Source organism: Dasypus novemcinctus, chromosome 19 (genome assembly GCF_030445035.2).
Source record: "Dasypus novemcinctus isolate mDasNov1 chromosome 19, mDasNov1.1.hap2, whole genome shotgun sequence".
Lineage (NCBI taxonomy): Eukaryota > Metazoa > Chordata > Mammalia > Cingulata > Dasypodidae > Dasypus > Dasypus novemcinctus.
The window spans coordinates 19,214,065-19,233,676 of record NC_080691.1 but is presented as its reverse complement, the minus strand read 5'-3'; the positions used below and the strand labels follow the sequence as shown (position 1 = coordinate 19,233,676).

The window sequence follows — 19,612 nt, the reverse complement described above, 5'->3', positions numbered from 1 at the left end:
CTGTGCGCCCACCGCCTGCACGGGCTTCTCCCTCGCCTCACCTCCACTCCTGCCGAGGGCGGGGGCCCAGCTTCCTCAGATCCATCCGCCCCTCCCCCGGCCGCACAGGGCAGGTCCCTTATCAGTTCTGCTGTGGGGGTCAAAAGAGGAGGCCCCAGTCGAGACACCTGCGTGTAGGGGCAGACGGGGGTGCCAGGCCCGGAGCGGAGGTGGCCAAGAGCCCGCAGCAGACCCCTCTGAGACAGGGGCACACGTTCGGGCAGCACTGTCTCCGAGCCAGTAGTGTCCCCAATGGCCAAGAGGCAGGGCCCCCGATCCGTCAGAGGAGGAAACCGAGGTACTGGGAGACCAGGCACCGGCCCGTGGCCCCCAGTGGCCCGCGCAGGTCCAGGGTGGGAACCAGGCGGTCTGGCTCCGCCCAGGCCTCAGCCCAGCTGATGGTCGCCGGCCCAGAGTGGCCAGGTGGTTCCAAGAAAAACCAGAATCCGAGAATTTGCATGTGAGATATCCCACTTTTCAGAAACGTTGACTCAAATTTGTTTAAACCAAGCAGACAAAATGAAATATGTCTGTCAGCCAGGTTCGGCCTGGGGGTGGGCAGTCTGTAGTCTCTGGGATTCCGGAACTTCCCTAGAGAGAGGGTGGGTGGGGCCTGCTCTCACCGCTCAGCTACCTCGGATGCTCTTTTCCTTCCTGAAATCCCAGCACACCAGAAGCCCTGACTCCTAGAAGCTGAACAATTTCCCCAATCACCCCGTTCCAACCCAGATCTTTTCCTTCCTCAGAGGTCTGCCTGCTCCTAGTTCTGCGTTGACACACAAGCATCAGCAGCCACACCTCCTCTTCCCTGGTTTTAAAGAATAGTTTTCTTTCTAAAGTTTGAGGACCTTCCCTCCCAACTGTTTCATTCTTTTCTTTGTTTGTTTTTAGGTACCGGGGGCTGGGGATTGAACCTGGGACCTCATATGTGGGAAGCCGGTGCTCAACCACTGAGCCACATTGGTTTCCCTGAATTGGTTTTTTCATTTGTTTTGCTCGTTGTTCATTTTTGTTTTTTTCAGGCGGCACCGGGAACCAAACCGGGACCTCCCATGTGAGAGGCGGGAGCTCACTGTTTGAGCCACATCCGTTCCCCTGCTTTATTCTTTTGCAAGAGTCACTCACACTAGAGTATGAAATAGTCCCTTTCCAAAAGGAGTCTTCACTGGAAGGGGAGGTAGCTGCAGCTTCGCTGGGATGGGGCATTAGTGACTGACTAGCGCAGAGGGCGCGCAGAAGCTGAGCGGCTCCCACCCCCCGACCTGCTCTCAGTCTCTCTCAGACCAGGAACCAGCTGAAGGGTTCCAGGGGTCCCATGAAGCAAGGCTGTTGCACCCAAAGTCCCTTGGCTAACGCTCCTCTCATTGTCCAAAGGTTGAGGATCTGTGTAGCAAAGCTGGGGACAGCTCATCTTTAGAGCTCATTCTGCTTTCAGACAGGTGGGTACCACCCAGGGCCTTCAGCTCTTCCTGGAATGTTCTCCCCAGTTTTCCCATGACTGGCTCTCCAATGCCACCTCTCCGGAGGGGCCACACCTCTGGACACACCATCATCTCATCACCCTGCTGTATTTCCTTAATGGCATTTGCCACCTGTCTTCTAGAACAGAAGCCCTCCGTGCCCCCTGGTTCCAGAGCGCCCCCTACCGGTGCGGTCCCACCTGGCAGGGCGATCCCTGCCGCTCGCCCCGCTGCCTTCCGGACCCCGCAGGTCGGGGCGGCCCTGACTGCCCCCTAGTGGCGAAAGGGCGTCACTGCTCCACGGAGGCACAAACACCAGGCACTGGGACCCCGCGGCTTTATTAGACGGGGGACAGGGCGCTGGCCGCCGTGGGGGCGGGGCTAGCGGGAGCAGCTGGTCCGGGGTCTGTCGCTGGGGCTTGGGTGGAGGGCGTGTTCCGAGACCCCGGGCGCCGTCCGGCAGCGGCAGGTGGGCGCGGCCCGGGTGGGTCCGCTGGGGGGGGCCCTGGCCTACATGCCCGGCAGGACACCGTTGGCCCCCAGGTCGGTGAGGTTTCCTCGCAGCTTCTGTTCCTCCTCAAAGGCCTTGAACAGCGAGTTGAAGTTGCCGGCCCCGAAACCCTGGACGGGGGAGAAGAGGTGAGCTGTGCGCCCAGAGAGCCCGCCGCGCCGCCCACACGCCCAGCACCCTGCGGGGCAGGTGGGACCTGGTGGTTGTGGCGCTGGATGACTTCCAGGAAGAGCGTGGGCCGGTCCTGGACGGGCTTGGTGAAGATCTGCAGGAGGTAGCCTTTCTCGTCGAAGTCCACCAGGATCTTCAGCTCCTGGGGGAGGCGGGGGGCAGGGGGCTCATCTAGAGGCTGGCGGGCCGGGCCGACCTGACCGGTGGGCTCCGCGGCAGATCCACAGGGGTCCCCCTGCACCCCAAAGCCTAGGAAACATCCCCTTTCTCCAGCAGCTCCAGACACCTCCATTATATCCCCGGTTCGCCCCGCTGCCGCCCCTGCCACCTTGCCTGTCTGTATTGGGTTGAACTGTGTCTCCCAAAAGTCAGGTTCAAGTCCTAACCCCCATCCTGTGAATGGGGCTTATCTGGAAGGAGAGTCTTTGAAGCTGTGATGAGTTAAGATGGGACCCAGCTGGAGGAGGGTGAGCCCTGATCCCACGTGACGGTGTCCTTAGAAGAAGGGAGAACTGGACAGACAGGCGGGGGAGAAGGCCACGTGACCTGAGCCTGGGCGAAGCTACCCCAGGCCAAGGTGTGCCAGGGCTGCCAGGGTTGCCAGCAACTCTGGAAGCGAGGAATTGACAAGGACCGATTCCCATTGCAGGTTTCAAAGGAAGTGTGACCCTGCCAGCCTGGTTTCAGGCTTCTGGTCTCCAGAACTGTGAGGCACTAAGTCCCGGCTGTTTGAGCCACTTTGTCACAGCCATCCCTGGAGTGCCACAGTGCTTCCTCACGGGCCTCCCTGCTTTCCCCCTCGCCTCCCTGCACTCCACCCTCCCCACAGAAGGCAGAGGGAGAGTTCAAAATCAGATCACATCATGCCCCTGTTTAAAACCGAACTCCTGTATGTCGCCGGTGGAACCTAAAACGGCGCAGCCTCTCTGGAAAAGTCTGGCAATTCCTTAAAATGTTAAACACGGAGTCAGCAGAGGACCCAGCAGTGCCACTCCTGGGTGGAGTCCCAAGAGAAATGAAAACAGGTCCACAAAAATGTGGACACGGACGTCCGGCCAGGTCCACGCTTCCCCAGACCATCCCGTGGCCAGCTCCTTTTCATCATCAGAGAACACCACCCCCCCGGGACGTGCCCCCCCCCCGCGGTGGTCTTGTTGTTTACTTGTTGGTCTTCACGTGCGAGTCCCAGGGCAGAAGGGGCCTTGCCTACTTCTCCTGCTGTGTCCCCAGGTTTGAGGCGGGGTAGGGGCAAGGACGGTCTTTGCTAGGCGAGCTGGAACTCAAGGCTCGTGCCCCCACCTGGGCGCTCCCCGGGGCTGGGCCTCACCTCTAGGATGTCGATGCTCTCCTTCACCTTGATCTTGGCCGTCTTGAGCTTCTCGCGCAGTTGTCTGTAGTACGTGGATGGCACAGCCAGGAACTCCAAGCCTCTCTCTTTCAAGTGGCGAATCTGTCCCAGAGCAGGGTGAAGGTGAGCCTCACCCCGCCTCCATGCTCACCACCTCCAGCCCCCCGGCCGAGCCGGGAGCGGCAGGGAGCCAGCCCCGTTCCCCACAACCACCCCGCAGCGGGATGTCCCCGGCTCTGGTACCCCATTAGGAGGACAGGAATCAGGGCCATTTATGGAACGCTCGCCACGTGCCTGCTTCAAGCCCTTTCTAGGTTTCACCTCGTTATGTCCACACAGGAGTGTGCTGAGGCATCGAGACTATTAGTATCTCCATTTTATGCTGGAAAACTGAGGCATGCTGAGATGAAGGATTCATTCCCAACACAGCAACCAGAGCGACTTGTGAAAATATAAGTCAGATCTTTTCCCTCCTCTGCTTACCCCGCAGTGGTTTCACATCTCAGAGTAAACTTCACAGTTCTCACGCCCACCCTCACCATCTGCCCGGCCCCCGCCTCCAGACTTCTCTCTAGCTCATTCTGTTCCAGGTTCTGATCACCTTGCTGTTCCCTGAGCACATACTCGTCCCAGGGCCTTGAAGCTGTCTGTTCCTGCTGGCTTCCTCAGATTTCCACATGCTTCTCTCCTTCCCCTTCCTCAGCCATAAAAGACCGCCCTTCACTCTCTCCAAGATCCCTTTCTCATGGAGGCCGTCCTGACACCCTGTTTAAACTTGCAGTGCCTTTCGCACTTGCTATCCTACCTACCTCCCAGCTCTGTTTGCCTTTGGGGCAGTCACTGCCACCTAATGTATGGCACATCCTACTCGTTTGGCTTTTCATTTCTGTAAGGACAGAAACACCTGTCTTGTCTGCTGATGTATCCCAAGTGCCTAAAAAAACAGTGTCTGGCGCCTAGTAGGTGCTCAAAGAACATCTATTGAATGAATGAATGAAGTCGCCTAGGTCATGCGGTGAATTCTGGGTAAAGCCAACATTTTAATAATAAGCCCAGGTTGTTGTCCACCTGCCACCCTGGTGTGTAGGGGATAGATGGGACCTGGCCTCCCCGAAGGCTGGGGCCACAGACGCGGGACATTTGATTTGGCTGAAAGGACCACATAGATCTTATGGTCTAATATCCTCATTTTCAAGGGGGGCAACTGAAGTCCAGAGAGGGGGCGTGAATCCTCTCCAAGATACACAGCAAGTCACTGGCAGAACTGGGTCAGGAATCCAGGTTTCTGCATTTCCTGGCACCTGCTTCCTCACAAGCAAAGAGTGTTCTGCAGAGGGACTGAGCCTCCCAGGCGGGGAAGGGTGGACTGTGCCTGAGTTTCAGGGGCTCATAAGGGAGCCTTTTCAACCTTCTGGGTCAGAGAGAGGGGCCCCCGAGTGCCCCTGCCCTCGTCCCCCTCCCTCTCCCTTTTGCAAAGCCTTTCCTCAGAGCTGAATGAGGCTTAGGACCAGGAGAGGGGTTCTAACCGCAGTGATGATGTCCTGGGTCTTGAGAGCGATGTGCTGCACCCCAGCGCCCCCATTATAGTCCACATACTCCTGGGGGAGGGAAACAAGGAAACCACTGTTTGCCCTCAGCACCCACGCCCCTGCCCCTGCAAGAAGCCCCCAGACCGCTTCCCTGCTTTCTGGTTGTCCAACCAGGTCCCCAGGGCCCAGGGCAGGCCCCACCTGGATCTGGGACTTCTTCTTGCCCTGTGCTGGCTCGTTAATGGGCATCTTGATGGTCTCCTCGTAATTGGCCACCACGATGGAACGCAGAGAGCTGTACTCGGTGTGCACCTGTGTGTCGTCCACAGACCAGAAACGGTGGAACTGGAGGTTCTTCACGTACCTGAAGGGTGACCAGAAGGATGCATCTGCTCTGAGCGCCAGCCCGGGCCTGTCTCCTCACCCCTCTTTCCGTCCTCCAGAATCCACCCCTGAGCAGCTTCCAAAAAGGAAACGCTGTGCACATCGCCCATATCACAGATTTGTACCTTTAGTATGACGATTTCCATCAAGTGAAGTAAAGCGTCTCGTTATAACCAAATGTGTTACATGGAAATTCTCCAACAGATGCAAGTAAAGTGCCTCGAGAAAAGGGCACTTGTTTCTAATTTGCACAAGGTGTGGTCTGGGTTGTGACAGTCTTCCTCCAAGCCCCCGTGGACTGGGACACCCTGCTGTCCCGTTTGCCCAGGTTCCCCTGAGAGAGGACCAAGTGATCGCTTTGGGCCTTACAGCCTCTGGTCTTCGTGGTGACGTTTTGAAATGAATAGAATAGTCAGTGACCTCAGGCTAGCCCCTATACCATCCTGTCCTCTATTTTCCACTTTGGCGTGGCCCGGTCCCCAGCGAGGGCCTGACCCTTTGGGGAGGAGAGGGTGGGCCAGGGCTCACCATTCGGAGGCAGACACCATCTCTTGGTCAGGCTGGTTGCCCACGATGTGATCGATAATCTCGAGACGGCAGCTGGGACTGGGGCAGGGGGGAAGGGTTGGAGGTGTGAGAAGTCTCCTCCCAGCATCCATGATTATTGTCACTAATAATCAAACAGCCCACCTACGCAGCGCTTCCAATGGACTCACTTAATCCTCACCACAGTCTTAGGAGGGATGGACTACATTACCCCCATTCTACGGAGGCAGAAGCAGAGGCAGAGAGAAATGGGCTCCTTGCCCCGAGGTTAATGGCTGAGCAGTGACCCTGCTGGATGGGAATCCCAGGCAGCCTGGTTCCAGGGTCCGTGCCCTTAGCCTCTTGTGCCACCTCTCCCAGCCACACTCGGGACTCTCCAGGGGTCCCCAGATGCCCCATCAGACTAGCCCAGCCGGCTTCAGGGACAGGGGGCGTTGCTCTCCATCCCATCAGGGCCAGCACCCCCAGCCCTGCCCTGAGCGTCACTCACAGCTTGGCAAGTAGAGGGTCTGTGATCGCCGGAGCCTCAAATCCAGGCAGGAAGCGGCCCGTGTAGTTCATCTTCTCCACCAGCGTGTGTGTGGTGTCCCCGTACTGTGGTGGGAACAGAGCCCGGCTCGGCCCCTGGGCCCCCATCCACCGAGGCCAGGCCCCGTGTCCCCGAAGCCAACCCGGTCTGGCCCTCCTCGGGGGGTGATCATGGCCTGGCCATCTGTCATTTGTGGGGGGTTCCTTTGACAATCCACCCCCTCAAACCAGACCAGCAGCTCCTGGAGGGCCGGGCTCCCCCTTGTCCTGGCTCCCCTGGCACCTGGCACGGAGCAGGTGCTCAGTAAAGTGCCTGGACTACATGAAGAATAAGCGAGGGCCCCGGCTGCAATTATATAGCACAGCTCTTTCAACCGTTCCAATGAACTTGACACGGTACTTGCTCTTCAGGACCTGCTTTTGTCTCTATGACGGTAATACGGCTACTGAAAAGAATCAGCGTTTGCTGAGCATCTGCAGCAGCATCAGGTGCAACACTTGTTCCAAGTAGGGTCCATGGCTTTCCTCGTCTACCCCTTACGACCCCCGTGAGGGGTGATGAAGAAACCGAGGCACAGAAAGGTGAAGCAGCAAGTCCCAGCTCACACAGGCAGGAGACCTTGCTTATTAAAACGGAGTCATAGGGAAGTGGATTTGGCTAAACAGATAGAGCATATACCTACCACATGGGAGGTCCAGGGTTCAAACCCCGGGCCTCTTGACCCGTGTGGAGCTGCCCATGCGCAGTGCTGATGCACGCAAGGAGTGCTGTGCCACGCAGGGGTGCCCCCTGTGTAGGGAAGCCCCATGCACAAGTAGTGCGCCCCCGTAAGGAGAGCCGCCCAGTGCCGAAAGAAAGTGCAGCTGCCCAGGAATGGCGCTGCACACATGGAGAGCTGACACAAGATGACGCAACAAAAAGAGACAGATTCCCAGTGCTGCTGATAAGGGTAGAAGCAGTCACAGAAGAACACACAGTGAATGGACGCAGAGAGCAGACAACTGGGGGTGGGGGTGGGAGGGAGGGAAGGAGGGGAGAGAAATAAAAAATAAATCTTTAAAAAAATAACATAAAATACAATGGAGTCACAGAGAGGTGAAGTGATTTCTCCCAAGCCACACAGCTGTGAGGGCTGTGGTTTCCCCAGACCCCATCCGTCTGCATGATCTTTTTTCAAAGCCCCTGCCCAAAGCCTACACCCCATGCTAATACCCCCCCACGCACCTGGGGAGGAATGGCAGGCCAGGACGGGCCACTGGCAAAGCATTACGGGGGCAGCTTTGGGAGAATGCCCCTGTGTTGAGGCGCAGGGGTGGGATCAAGCACTGGAGTGGATCAGGGGAGGGGCGGCCCTGACACCTCAGGGGGTGCTGACAGCAGGAGTGGGGGCCCGAAGTCAACTCACCGTCTGCAGCACAGCAAACTTCACCTTCCCAAACTTATCTTCCTCCACCCAGGGCTCCCGCACGATTTTTGCACCCCGCTCCCGGGCTTTCTGCAGAGGAGATGGAACCAGGGGCGGCGGTGTGGGCTGGACCCTCCCAGGCAGCCCCTGGTTTTCCCAGCCCCAGCAGCTTTAGCTCTTACCTCCCGACACCCATGCCTTGTGCCCATTTGACAGATAGGGAGACTGAGGCCCAAGCTCAGAGCTGGGGCTGGGGGAGACAAACCAGGCAGGCTACATGGGTGTGTCTAGTCTGTCTCTGCTAACTCACTCTGTGGCTCTTCCCTCTTTCCAGTCCTCAGTTTCCCCATCTGTGAAAAGGGCGTTTGGATACTAACAATACAAGCTGACAGTTACTGTGTGTCAGACCCTTTGCTAAGTGCTCTCCATGTATCATTTAGGTATTTATTTTGTAAAACCTTACTTCCTCCCTGAGAGACACTCTCCAGGATGCCAACCTCTTTAATCCTCCGCGACCTTGTGTGGAAGGCAGTATTATCACCATTTTATAGACGTGGACATTGAGGCACAGAGTGGAGCCACTCCTCCCAAGTCACACGGCTGAGAAGATTCTGGTCTGCGCACCTGGCTCGGGATTTCAGGCCCTGAACTTCCATTCCCAGGTACGGCGCTTGGTTCTCAGCTGGGCCCAATCATCTCCCTTTATAACAACTTGGTGAGATGGGTGTTGTGGTTACACCCATTTTACGGATGTGGAAACTGAGGCCCAGAGAAAGAACCCACCGCTGGCGAGTGCCACAGAAGCGCCCCCGGAGCCCTGACTGCCACTTTGCCCCCAAACAGAGGGCCCTGCCTGCTCCCCCTCCCAAGGGGCCCACCTGCACGATGGAGGCGCAATCTTCCACCTCGAACGCGATGTCCTTCACGCCGTCCCCGTGCTTCACCAGGTGGTCACCCATCTCTGTGGCCGGCAAGGGGGGGCAGGCACTGGACCCCAGGCCCCGCGCCCGCACCCCTAGCCCTCCGGGTGCTGCCTCGACCCCCATCCCTGGGGCCCCCCACCCTACCATGATACCACCTCCCCCCACCCACCCACTCACCTTTGTTCCCGGGGTTGAGGGCTGAAGAGAGGACGAACACAATCTAGGTCACAGGGGAGAAGGCAGGGGTAGCAGGTGGCTCGGGGGAGCGTGGGGCGCCCCAGCCCCTCCTCCCTGCCCACTGCTGGGCACCCCTGGTGGGGCCCAAGGGCCAGACCGCTGCTCCGGGCCACGTGTAGGCTCCTTGATCCTGGATTCTAGGTCCTTCTCTGCCACTGGGCCCGAGCGGTGGGGGCTTCCTCCCACCCCAGAGCCCCCGCTGGGTCCTGATCCGAGCTGCTGGGTCGGGCCGCCCGTGGGGGAGAACTCCGGGGCTCCTGGGGCTCGGGCGCCCCCCAGACATCCTGTTCTAACACCCCCGGCCTCTGCCAGCCTCTGTGGGGCTGAGCCCGCGGGGAGCTCACTGCCTGGGGTGGGGGGCGCCTGGCCTCCCGGCATTGGGGTGTCCCGGGGCGGGGCTCACCTTGTCCTGCTTGACCACGTGGCTGACGACCTCCCGGGAGCCCGTCTCCAGGCCCCTGTAGGCCAGCGGCTCGAAGCCCATCTTGTTGCAGTAGAAGGAGGCGGCCTGAGGCACAGAGTTGCGGCAGCTTCATGAGGGTGGAGGGGCTGGCGGCCCCCCGGGGGGGAAGCTCCCAGCCCGCTTCCGCCTGGCTGTCCCATCAGTTATCGCAGGGGGCAGAGACCCCCCTGGGAGGGAGGGTGCTGGCTGGCGCCGACCTCAGGCCAGTCTCCCGCCCGGCCCGGGGCCCTGGTTGTGCAATCAGTACCTAACGTGCCCCGCGCTCCTGGGACAGTCCCGGGACCGGCCCTGCGCCTCCCCTCCCAGGGGCCAATCAACAGGCCTGGCCGGACATCTGCCCTCGTCCAGGGCTCCTCTTGCCTGCCCTCTGCCCGCCCCGGCCCCCCAGCCCCGGCGTCTACCTGCTTGGCATTGCCAACCCAGAACGTCACGGAGTGGAAGTGGAGGAAGCGGCCTCTCTCAGGCTGCAGAAGCAGAGAAGGGGTGAGGCTGAATTCCCCAGGGAAGTGGATGGAGAAGAGGACGGGTGGGGAGGGATACCCCACGCCCCTCCCTTGCCCCAGCCCCAACCCCAGAACCGGGCGGAAACTGTCCCCGACTCCTGGGGTTGGGCTCAGGAAGGACCCCTCCCTGCCAGGAGGTCTGCCCAGGTTCCACAGAGGGAAACAGCCTAACACTGCAGCAAAAGGGATTTAAGTTAGACCTCAGAAAGGACTTCCAGACAGGTATTTAAGAAGAGGTAAATGGTGTTTAGGAGGCAAGGCTGGGCCCAGCTTGGTCCGAGTGTGCATGCACAGGCATCAGCCCCCCTTGGAGTTCTGCCACTCCTGCTCTTTGCCCTGAACCCTGACCCCCTCCGGCCCCAGCCCCCGCGTTTCCCCTTCTGCTTTACCTTCACTCCTTTGTCGCTGTAAGTTGTCTAAGGAGAAGGAAAAAGACAGTGAGTCTTGGCTTCTGGAAGTTTCCCAGCAGATGGGGCCACCCAGGGGAGCCTGCCATGGCTCCAGGTAAGACTTACCATGACTGGTCTTAGCCAAGGGTCCTGCTGGGAAGACGGAGACAAGAGGCCTGGGGGGTGCTGGGGAAACGCATTTAATACGGAGCTGGCCCCGCCCCTGGAGCCTGGCCTTCCTGGTGGTGGAGAGCTGATCCCATTCCTGGAAGATCCCAGCCCGCGGAGTGTGTGATCCAGCTGCCGCCCTGGATCGGGGTGGGGGGGTGGGGGGAGGCCCGGAGGGGTTGGGCGACTTGCGCCGATCACTGGCGAGTGGGGGGCAGGGCCGGGGCAGGAGGCCGAGAGCAGGTTCTTTCCGGATGCCCAAGCTGGGACCTGGTCTCTGACCTCCAGAAGCTGGAGTGCAGGGGTGGCTGCAGAAGTTCTTCCTGCGGGGGAGATGGCGGGGATCGGGGATGTTATTGCAGCCCTGCTGGCTTAGCAGGCGTGTGGTTCATGTTGAGGGTGAAAGGGTGCAGTACTGTAGGGGGTGAAGCCTTCCTGAGGCCTGGGGGCTCGTGTCCTGACCTGCTATGGACCGTGTGATCGGGGAAAGTCGCCTCAGCTTCCTTAATCTGTAAAATGGGGGCACTAGCAGTGCCGTAAAAGGAGGGCTAATGGAGATGGCGTGCGGTCCTGGACTAGGCTCGGTTTTCCTCGCCAAACCGTCCCAGGCCTCCTATGTCTCTCTCAAGGTTTCCTCTCCTCCAGGAAGCCCTCTCAGAACTCCCCAGAGCCCAGGTCTGAGCTTCAGCTAAGCCCTGCCCGTGGGTCAGCTTTAGCCAGCAACCCCGGATTGGGGGGCTGGGGGGAGGAGGGTTGGGGGGGGGGTACGGGCAGGCCGTGCGGCGGGCAAGTGGCAGAATAGAGCAAGTGGCAGAATAGAACGGGGCGATACTAACTCCGGAGCCCCCCCTCCTAACGGCCGGGGGCCCGCTCTACAAATGGCACGTGCTGATCTTCCCACCAGCAAGATGGGCCAGCAGGGGCCCAGAGCGGGGGACGCGTGTCCCAGAGGCCACAGAGCAGCAAAGTCCAGCTGGCCTCTGTGAGTCCCAAGTTAGATCTCGTCCCACCAGACGTCTTCCCTGCTTTTTTTCCATTTTCTGAGCAGCTCTGGAGAGAGGCGAGGTGGTCCCACCTGTTATTCTGCCCCTCTTGGGACTGCTCTCCAGCCTGCCCCAGCGTCCACCTCAGCCCACGGGTCTGAATTTCCAACTGAGAAACTGGAGCGGAGGTAACCCAGAGTGGAGCTCACTAGCCCAGAAAGTTCCGGAAGGGCTCAGCGCTGCCCTTCCAGCCCCCCTGGCCAACAGGAACATCTTGTCTCCTTGCTTGCAATGGCCATGCAGACCCCCACCTCTGAGCCTGGCCTGGCTTGAGAGTCCTGAGCGCAGAGTTCATGTTTACTGAGCCGAGGGAGTGTGTTGCCAGTAGCCTGAGGGTGCCAAGGGCTGGAGGGCAGGTGCCCAGCTCAGCTGAGCCACGGTGGTGGCTTGGTCCTGCCTACCCTCTGGACTTTGTTTCCAGAACGCTCTGTGGCTCTCAGTCATGTTCTGGTGCCACTCTGCTCTGTGGGCAGAGCTGGGGAGGCCCCGTCTCGGGAGCCCCCTGTGCCCCCTTCCAGGTTCCTCCCACTCAGGCCAGACTCAGTCGGGTAACAGGTCAGCACTGGCTGGGGTGGCCATCCCTGCACCCCCTGTTCTTCCTTCCTGAGTTGTCCAACCCGTGCCAGGAGCTGGGGTTCAGAGGCCTTGCTCACCGAGCTCCCCGCTCAGGCAGGCCCGTAAGACTGGGCCCTGGTTGTGGACGAGCCTTAGCAGAGCGGCCTGAGGCTGCTCTCCGTAGAAAAGCCAGCCTGCCACGTGGGCCCTAGGATTTCAGGAAGGTTCCTGCCATTCTTGGGAAGGAGAAGAGGGCCTCTCAGAGCTAAAGTGGCTCAATGAACAATGCAGTTCATGCTGAACACCTGCTTTGAAATTTCCGCAAGTGCCAGGCAGGAAAACTGTGACCGTATTTCAGTGAACGACCTTGGGCTTCTTTCCCTGGTCCGCAGCGTCTCCCCAGTGGTTCTGCAGGAGCTCAGCGCCTTCTTTGTGCCTCCACTGGGAGGGGACTCTGGAAGCTTCCATCTGGTTTCCCCCCGGCCTTCGCCCCACACACCTCCTCCCTTTGCTGATTTTGCTGTGTGCCCTTTCGCTGATAGCTAAGTCGGCGCCGAGGCCACGCCTGCCTGCTGAGGCCTGTGAGTCCTCCCTGTAGAGCCACTGAGACTGGTGGTGGGCGTGGGGTCCCCTGACGCAGTGGTGGCAGCGGTGGGATCCACTAGGTCAACCCTGACACTGGAATGTGGCAAGAGCCTCGTTTGGGGAAGGGCAGGATGAAGGGGGTGGCGGGAATGCCGGCCCTTCAGCCCCTGGGGGCCTGGCTGAGCTGCCACGTGGTATGAGATGTAAGAGTCGCCTCTGAGCTGAGAGCGGCGGCTCCCACCCCAGCAGAACTGGCTCGCTGGATCCCCTGGCGAACGCGGCTGTGCCGGCTAAAGTTGGGGGGAAATCTCACAGAGTTGGTGATGCCTTGGTTTTTGTTTTCTCCCCCAGGTGGGAGGAGAAAGGTATCAACATTTCCAAAGGTGAGCTTTGGGTGGGCCAAAATTGAGCAAATATTGCTCTCTCCTCTAAGTGGGAGAGAAAAAGTTAAATTCAATCCAAGGGCTACAGCAAAGCTTTAGATAAAATGGGCAGGGGTGGTGGGAAACACTCTCGGTGTTTGCACTCGCCATCTGCTCTCTGTTCGTCTTTCTTTTTTAGGAGGGACTGGGAACTGAACCCAGGACCTTCCATGTGGGAGGAAGACACCCAATTACTTGAGCCACCTCTGCTCCCTGCTTGTTGTCTTTCATTGTATTTCCTTGCTGTGTCTCTTTGTTGCGTCATCTTGCTGCATCATCTTGTTGCATCAGGTCGCCATACCAGCCCGTTGCGTCTGCTTGTTGTCTTGCTCATCTTCTTTAGGAGGCACTGGGAACTGAACCCAGGACCTCCCATGTGGAAGGGAGGCACCTAATCACTTGAGCCATCTCTGCTTCCTGCTCATTGTGTGTCTCATTGTGTCTCCTTGTTGCGTCATCTTTTTGCACCAGCTTGCTATGCCAGCCGGTCGCATAAGCTCACTGTCTTGCTCATCTTCTTTAGGAGGCACTGGGAACTGAACCAGGGACCTCCCATGTGGTGGGCAGGCACCCAGTTGCTTGCATCACATCTGCTTTTCCCTGAGTTGGTTTTTTCTACTGTTTGCTTGTTTTTTGTTTTAGGAGGCACCAGGAACCGTAAACCTGCAATTAGAAAAAAAGAAGGGGAGCTTTTAAAAAAAAATTTCTTTGTATTTTATGACTATTGAATCTGGAATCTGAATGAATGATAAAAATTATCACACTACACAAATAAAGTGTTACACACTGGTAACTTCAGAATTGCTAGAGGGATCGCCTCTATTAAGAAAAGTTGTAAAAAAAACTCCAAGTGTTAGTGGGACACAACTTTTTTGTGTTTTGCCTTGGTGGGCAGCTTGGAATTTAAATTCTTTGAGTATGGGAAAACAGACCAAGTCTCCATAATTGATTAATTTTCCCATGGTTTTTGCTTCTTGGAGCCTCTGAGAAAAGAGAGACAACATGGAAAAGAAGAGCAATCTCTAAATGGAAACACACTTTTGAGGTTTTAAAAAGCAGCTTTTTGTTACTAATGAGCTCTTTTGAAATCAGCCCCTGTTCTGCAGGGGTGGATGATTTTCTGGCTGATGTGCTTATTCTTTTCTTTTTTTTAAAGATTTATTTAGTTAGTTAGTTTCCCCACTTCCCTTCCCCTCCCCCCTGCCCTGCTGTTTTTGCTACCTGTTTCCATTCTCTGTAAGATCTTCTGTATCTGTTTCTCTTTTGGTCTTCCATTTTTTCTCCCCTAGGATTCTTCAGGATTCAATCCTGGCAACCTCTGATGAGGAGAGAGGTTCCCTGTCAATTGTGCCACCTCAGTTCCTGGTTTCTTCTGCTCTTCACCTTGACTCTCCCCTTCATCTCTCTTTTGTTGCATCATCATGCTGCTGTGTGACTCACTTGCGCGGGCACTGGCTCACCATGCAGCAGCACGCTTTTTTTCTTTTTCAGCAGGAGGCCCCAGGGATCGAACCTGGGTCCTCCCATATGGTAGGGGGAAGCCCTATCCCTTGAGCCACATCCACGTCCCTGATGCGCTTATTCTTGCGTGGGTCCCCTGAGGCTCTTAAGCCCGACGAAACAGAAAGGGCCTTGGGAAGCCTTGCCTGTCGCTGGCACTTGGAACGTGCTGCCGGGTCCTGCAGCCTCTGGGCTTCGCTGCTGCCGAAGACAAGCCCTGGGCTCTTCTGGCATCCTGAACCCCAGATCCTTCCTGCCAGGACCTGAGTCTAAGCTGAACCCCGATCCGTGAGCTCCTTCAGCCCCTCGACAGCTCGGGGCCTGGGGTGCTGCGGTTAGGACACAGCCTGGCCGTGCTGTGCCCAGGGAGAACCAGCGTCAGGGATGATGAGCCAAGGCCCCTGATGGCACCATCTGAAATAGAGATGCTGATCCGCTCTGTCTGTGCAGAGACCCACTGCCTTCCTAAAAGCCGCAGGTGAGGGCCCTTGACAGGTGGGACTCTCCGCCCTCTGTTGCTTCCTGTTGAACTTTCCCAATTAGTTGCAATTGATGGGCTAATGGCCTGACTCACCTGCCCTCTTCTCTCTCCTTAGTAAGCTGCTTTGTTACCCACAGTTGATCCCTAAAAGAGATGGCTCTCTTCTAGATTGCGCACTAGCTTAGTGATGGGGATTGAAGAGCTGGGAGTTATGTTAACCCGTTTTGAAAATTTTAGAAACGTCAGGGTTTCACCCTGACCAATTCCAGAACCTGACGTGTCTCCCTGGTTTAGTTGCCTGAAAGGTCTTCTATGGAAATGCTTTCGTCCTCCTGCGTACAGCCCTTGCAGACCAAAGGTCTGGGGGAGAATTGGGGATGGGGGGGAAACGTCAAGTTTGAATTGCTGAAAGGGCAGTGTAACCAATCAAAAATCAAAAGCCCCGCAGCTGGGGAGTTTTCCTGGAGGAGAGCTGCCGTGAGAGCCTTGAGCGCGGACCGCCGCCTCCCCCACCCCCGGGAGTACGACGTGCACGTCCCGAAGGCCGGGCACCTCCGGATGGAACGCCTCCGCCCCCACCTGGGCAGATGACCCGGTGTCACCCACAGGCCAAGCCCTCCGGAACCGATTGCTTGTCAGCCCCTCTGACACCAAGGACTCAACTGGGGTTTTCAGACCAGGTGGGGGAGCCCACCATGGGGGGCCACGAGTGCCCTCAGGGATTGGGCCCTGACTAGCATGACCCTGCCCCGGCCCTGGAAGGTGGTCAGCTCAGCTTGGACTTACCGGCCAGAGCTGTGCGGGGCCTGGGTGATGCCTTGGGCAGGTAAAAGCGATTCCTACAGGAACTTAAGAAGGAAACCATGTGCTTTCTGAGAGCCGCCTTCCTGGCTAATGGGATTTGTTTTAACTGGCTGGGCCAGGACCTCTAAAGGGTATAACCGAGAGCCATGCTACAGGTGGGCCTCACCCTCCTGATAATAATTTTGCTATAGACACCTTGGCCAAGGGCAAAGGGGTGGCCAGGAGAGTTCACACAAGTGAACCAGACTGCACGCAGCCTTGAGTCTGATTTCCTTCTTTCAGCGCAGTGTGTTTGAAATTCACTTGTGTAGGCGCGTGCACCCAGACTCCATTACTTTTTTATTGTTGAGCAGTGTTTCCCTGAAAGGGCATACCGCAGTTTGTTAACACCACTTATTAACTTTTTATAATCAACCGATTGACAAGTCAGGGAAGTTGGAGTCTTGGTATTAAGACAAAACATAGCAGTAGAGGGTTAGAGAGCAGAAGTCGGGAGACACATTTCATCTTACAAAGAGGAGAATTATGTTGTGCTCTCTAAAGATGATGCCCCAAGAAGCAGAAGTGTTGAAATTTTATTAAAAGCAATAAAGAAAAGCAATCAAAAGACAACTGAGGGGGCAAGCAGACTTGGCCCAGTAGTTAGGGCGTCCGTCTACCACATGGGAGGTCCGCGGTTCAAACCCCGGGCCTCCTTGACCCGTGTGGAGCTGGCCATGCGCAGTGCCGATGCGCACAAGGAGTGCGGGGCCACACGGGGGTGTCCCCGCGCAGGGGAGCCCCACGCGCAAGGAGTGCGCCCCATAAGGAGAGCTGCCCAGCGCGAAAGAAAGTGCAGCCTGCCCAGGAATGGCGCCGCACACACGGAGAGCTAACACAACAATATGACGCAACAAAAAGGAACACAGATTCCTGTGCCGCTGACAACAACAGAAGCGGACAAAGATGAACACGCAGCAAAAATGGACACAGAGAACAGACAACTAGGAGGGGGGAAAAGGGGAGAGAAATAAATAAAATCTTTAAAAAAAAATACAATGGAGGGAGTTGATGTGGCTCGGGCCGTTGGACACTCACCTCCCACAGAGGAGGTCCCGGGTTCGGTTCCCTGTGCCTCAATGAACAGACAGAAGAAAGAACCATCTGGAGTAGGGGGGGAATTTTTTAAAAAGTAAATAAATAAATCTTTGGAAAAAAATCACTAAAATATGGGAGCAGATGTGGCTCGAGCTGTTGAGTGCCTCTTTCCCATATGGGAGGTCCTGGGTTCGGTTCCCTGGTGGCTCCTAAAAACAAAAATACAATGAACAAACAAAGGAAAAAACCAACTCAGGGGAGCCCACGTGGTGTGGCCCAGTGGTTGAGTGCCAAATTCCACGTAGGAGGTCCTGGGTTCAATCCCCAGCCCTGGTACATTAAAAAAAAAAAAAAAAGCAACAACAACAACAACAAAACAGAACTAAAATCTGCTGAGTAGAAAGGGGCAAGGGTGGTCGGAAAAAGCCCTCGTCCTTCACAGCAGTTCTTCAGCGAATTGTTAAGTCCAGAAAACAAAGCTGGAAAATCCCAAGTGGGAACCACTTCCGAGAAGAGGAGGGAGGCGAGTGTGAGCAGGACGGCCAAGTGCTGGCCTGGGACTTGAACCCGGCCCGGCCCTCTCCAGCTCTGTGCTCAGCTCATTCCCCCCATGCTGCCGTTGCTCAGACGCTGTGGAAAAAGCTTTGGGAATGACCCTCCCATCCTGTTTTCAAGCAGCAGGAGGAAATCAACTCCTGGCTTTAGGCTAGGACACTGGTTCCTCCGCCGGGCCTGTGGCTGGGAGAAGCCAGCTTGGCAGGGGCATCAGGCAGGGCCCAGAGGGTGGGAGGAACCCAGCAGGTCTCAGGAGACCCCATAGACCCTCTAGAGAGACCTTCTAAAGAAGCTGATGGTGCCTCCAGCACTTACTGAGACACCCTGGGCAAGACACTTCACCGCTCCCAGCCTCAGGTCACTCATCCATATAATGGGTAGTTCAGAAGCCCCCTCACGGAGTTGTTATGTTGTCCATCTGAGCTCGTGTAGGTAGTGTGCTTTGCTCGATGCCTGATACATGGTAAGGGCTCAATTCTCTTTATTACGATAAGGAAGGTAGGAGGAGCTCAGATGTCAGGTTCGGGGGTTGGGCTTCATCTTTGAGGCAGTGGGGAGCTAGTGAAGGTTTTATAGCAAAGTTGCAACACCATCAGGACTTTATTTTTTCTTTTTTTACACTTTTTAAAAAATTAAAGTTAATAGATCACAAAGCACATTACATTAAGAAACATAAGCGTTACCCATATAACCCACTCCCCACCCCCATCATTTTTGTAAATTGTATTTTTTTAAAGATACATACATCACAAAAAAGGTTACATTATAAAAAACATAAGAGGTTCCCGTATACCCCCCACCTCCCCACCCCACTCCTCCCACACCAACAACCTCCTCCATCATCGTGGCACATTCATTGCATTTGGTGAATACACTGCTGCACCACGTGGATAATAGTTTACCCTGTAGTGCACACTCTCCCCCGGTACATTCAGTGGGTTATGGCAGGTTATATGAAGTCCAGCATCTGTCCCTGCAATATCATTTAGGACAACTCCAAGTCCCAAAAATGCCCCCACATCACATCTCTTCTTCCCTCTGCCTGCCCTCAGCAATTACTGCGGCCACGTTGTCCACCTCAGTGCTACAATTTCTTCTATTACTAGTCACGATAGTTCTATAGTAGAATATCAGTAAGTCCCCATCAGGACTTTAAAGGCCTCTTGCTTAAAGTTCAAGGTCAGTATAGGGAAGAGAGCTGAGCAAAGACCCAGCCATCCATAGCTGCTGTGTTGGATCCACCACATGCCCAGTGGCCTGTTCGTGTTTCCCAATTATGTTTGGGGACCATCAAGACACCAAGAGGCTTTAGTTATATTCTAAAATTGGACGTGAAAACAGCCACACCATCCTGTACCCTGCTTCCTAGAATCTACAGCTGCGTGAGACAAAACGAACGAGGATTCTGGGCCATAAGACTCCCCGTCACCCCCAGGCCCGTGGCCTGGACAGCAGTGGCTGGGGGCCTCCTGGCCAGCGTGCCGAGCTGGCGCTGCTATCGGGGCTAGGGCAGCGGGGCGGGGCCGGTGGGGTGGGGCTGCCCTTTATCTCTTGAGGCACAGAGGCTGCAGGCCCGAGCTTTGGGATGACAGGTGGCCGTGCCCCCAGGCATCACCGATGACCTGCAGGGACCCCAGGACCCTGGTGGCTGTGACATCCCAGCCCATCTCTGAGCCTCAGAGCCCCAAACTGTGCAATCAGGGGTACATGGGGTCTGCCTTGGCTTGCGGGACGTCCTCTGTGCTGGGCACACGGGACATCACAGCCACCTGGACGCGTGTCATTTGACCCTCCGGCATCCGTTCCTCCTCAATCTGACAGCAGCATCTCGCTTTTCCTGCGGCGGGAGGGGACAGCTGGGAGAGGACATTTTCAGGCTTTTAATAAAAACATCTCCTGATGAAGGTGCAGGAATGGTTTTAAGGATTTAAGGTGCTTCCTTTTTTAAAAAGACTATAGTATCAGCAGTCTGAACCCAAATTAAC

General features: G+C 56.6%; 1 protein-coding gene across 1 annotated transcript; it reads right to left on the bottom strand.

Annotated features, from left to right (window-relative positions):
* Positions 1-1,819: 1,819 nt before the first annotated feature.
* On the bottom strand, positions 1,820-10,688 carry HPD (4-hydroxyphenylpyruvate dioxygenase). Its single transcript, XM_004451322.4, has 14 exons — positions 10,564-10,688; positions 10,438-10,464; positions 9,947-10,009; positions 9,486-9,590; positions 9,023-9,065; positions 8,801-8,883; positions 7,923-8,012; positions 6,479-6,582; positions 5,971-6,048; positions 5,260-5,422; positions 5,056-5,127; positions 3,509-3,631; positions 2,207-2,323; positions 1,820-2,120 (listed from the first exon to the last, which is right to left on the bottom strand). Exons 1-14 carry the CDS (start codon positions 10,564-10,566, stop codon positions 2,010-2,012), a joined length of 1,182 nt encoding a protein of 393 aa, XP_004451379.2. The 5' UTR covers positions 10,567-10,688; the 3' UTR covers positions 1,820-2,009.
* Between the last annotated feature and the right edge of the window lie 8,924 nt (positions 10,689-19,612).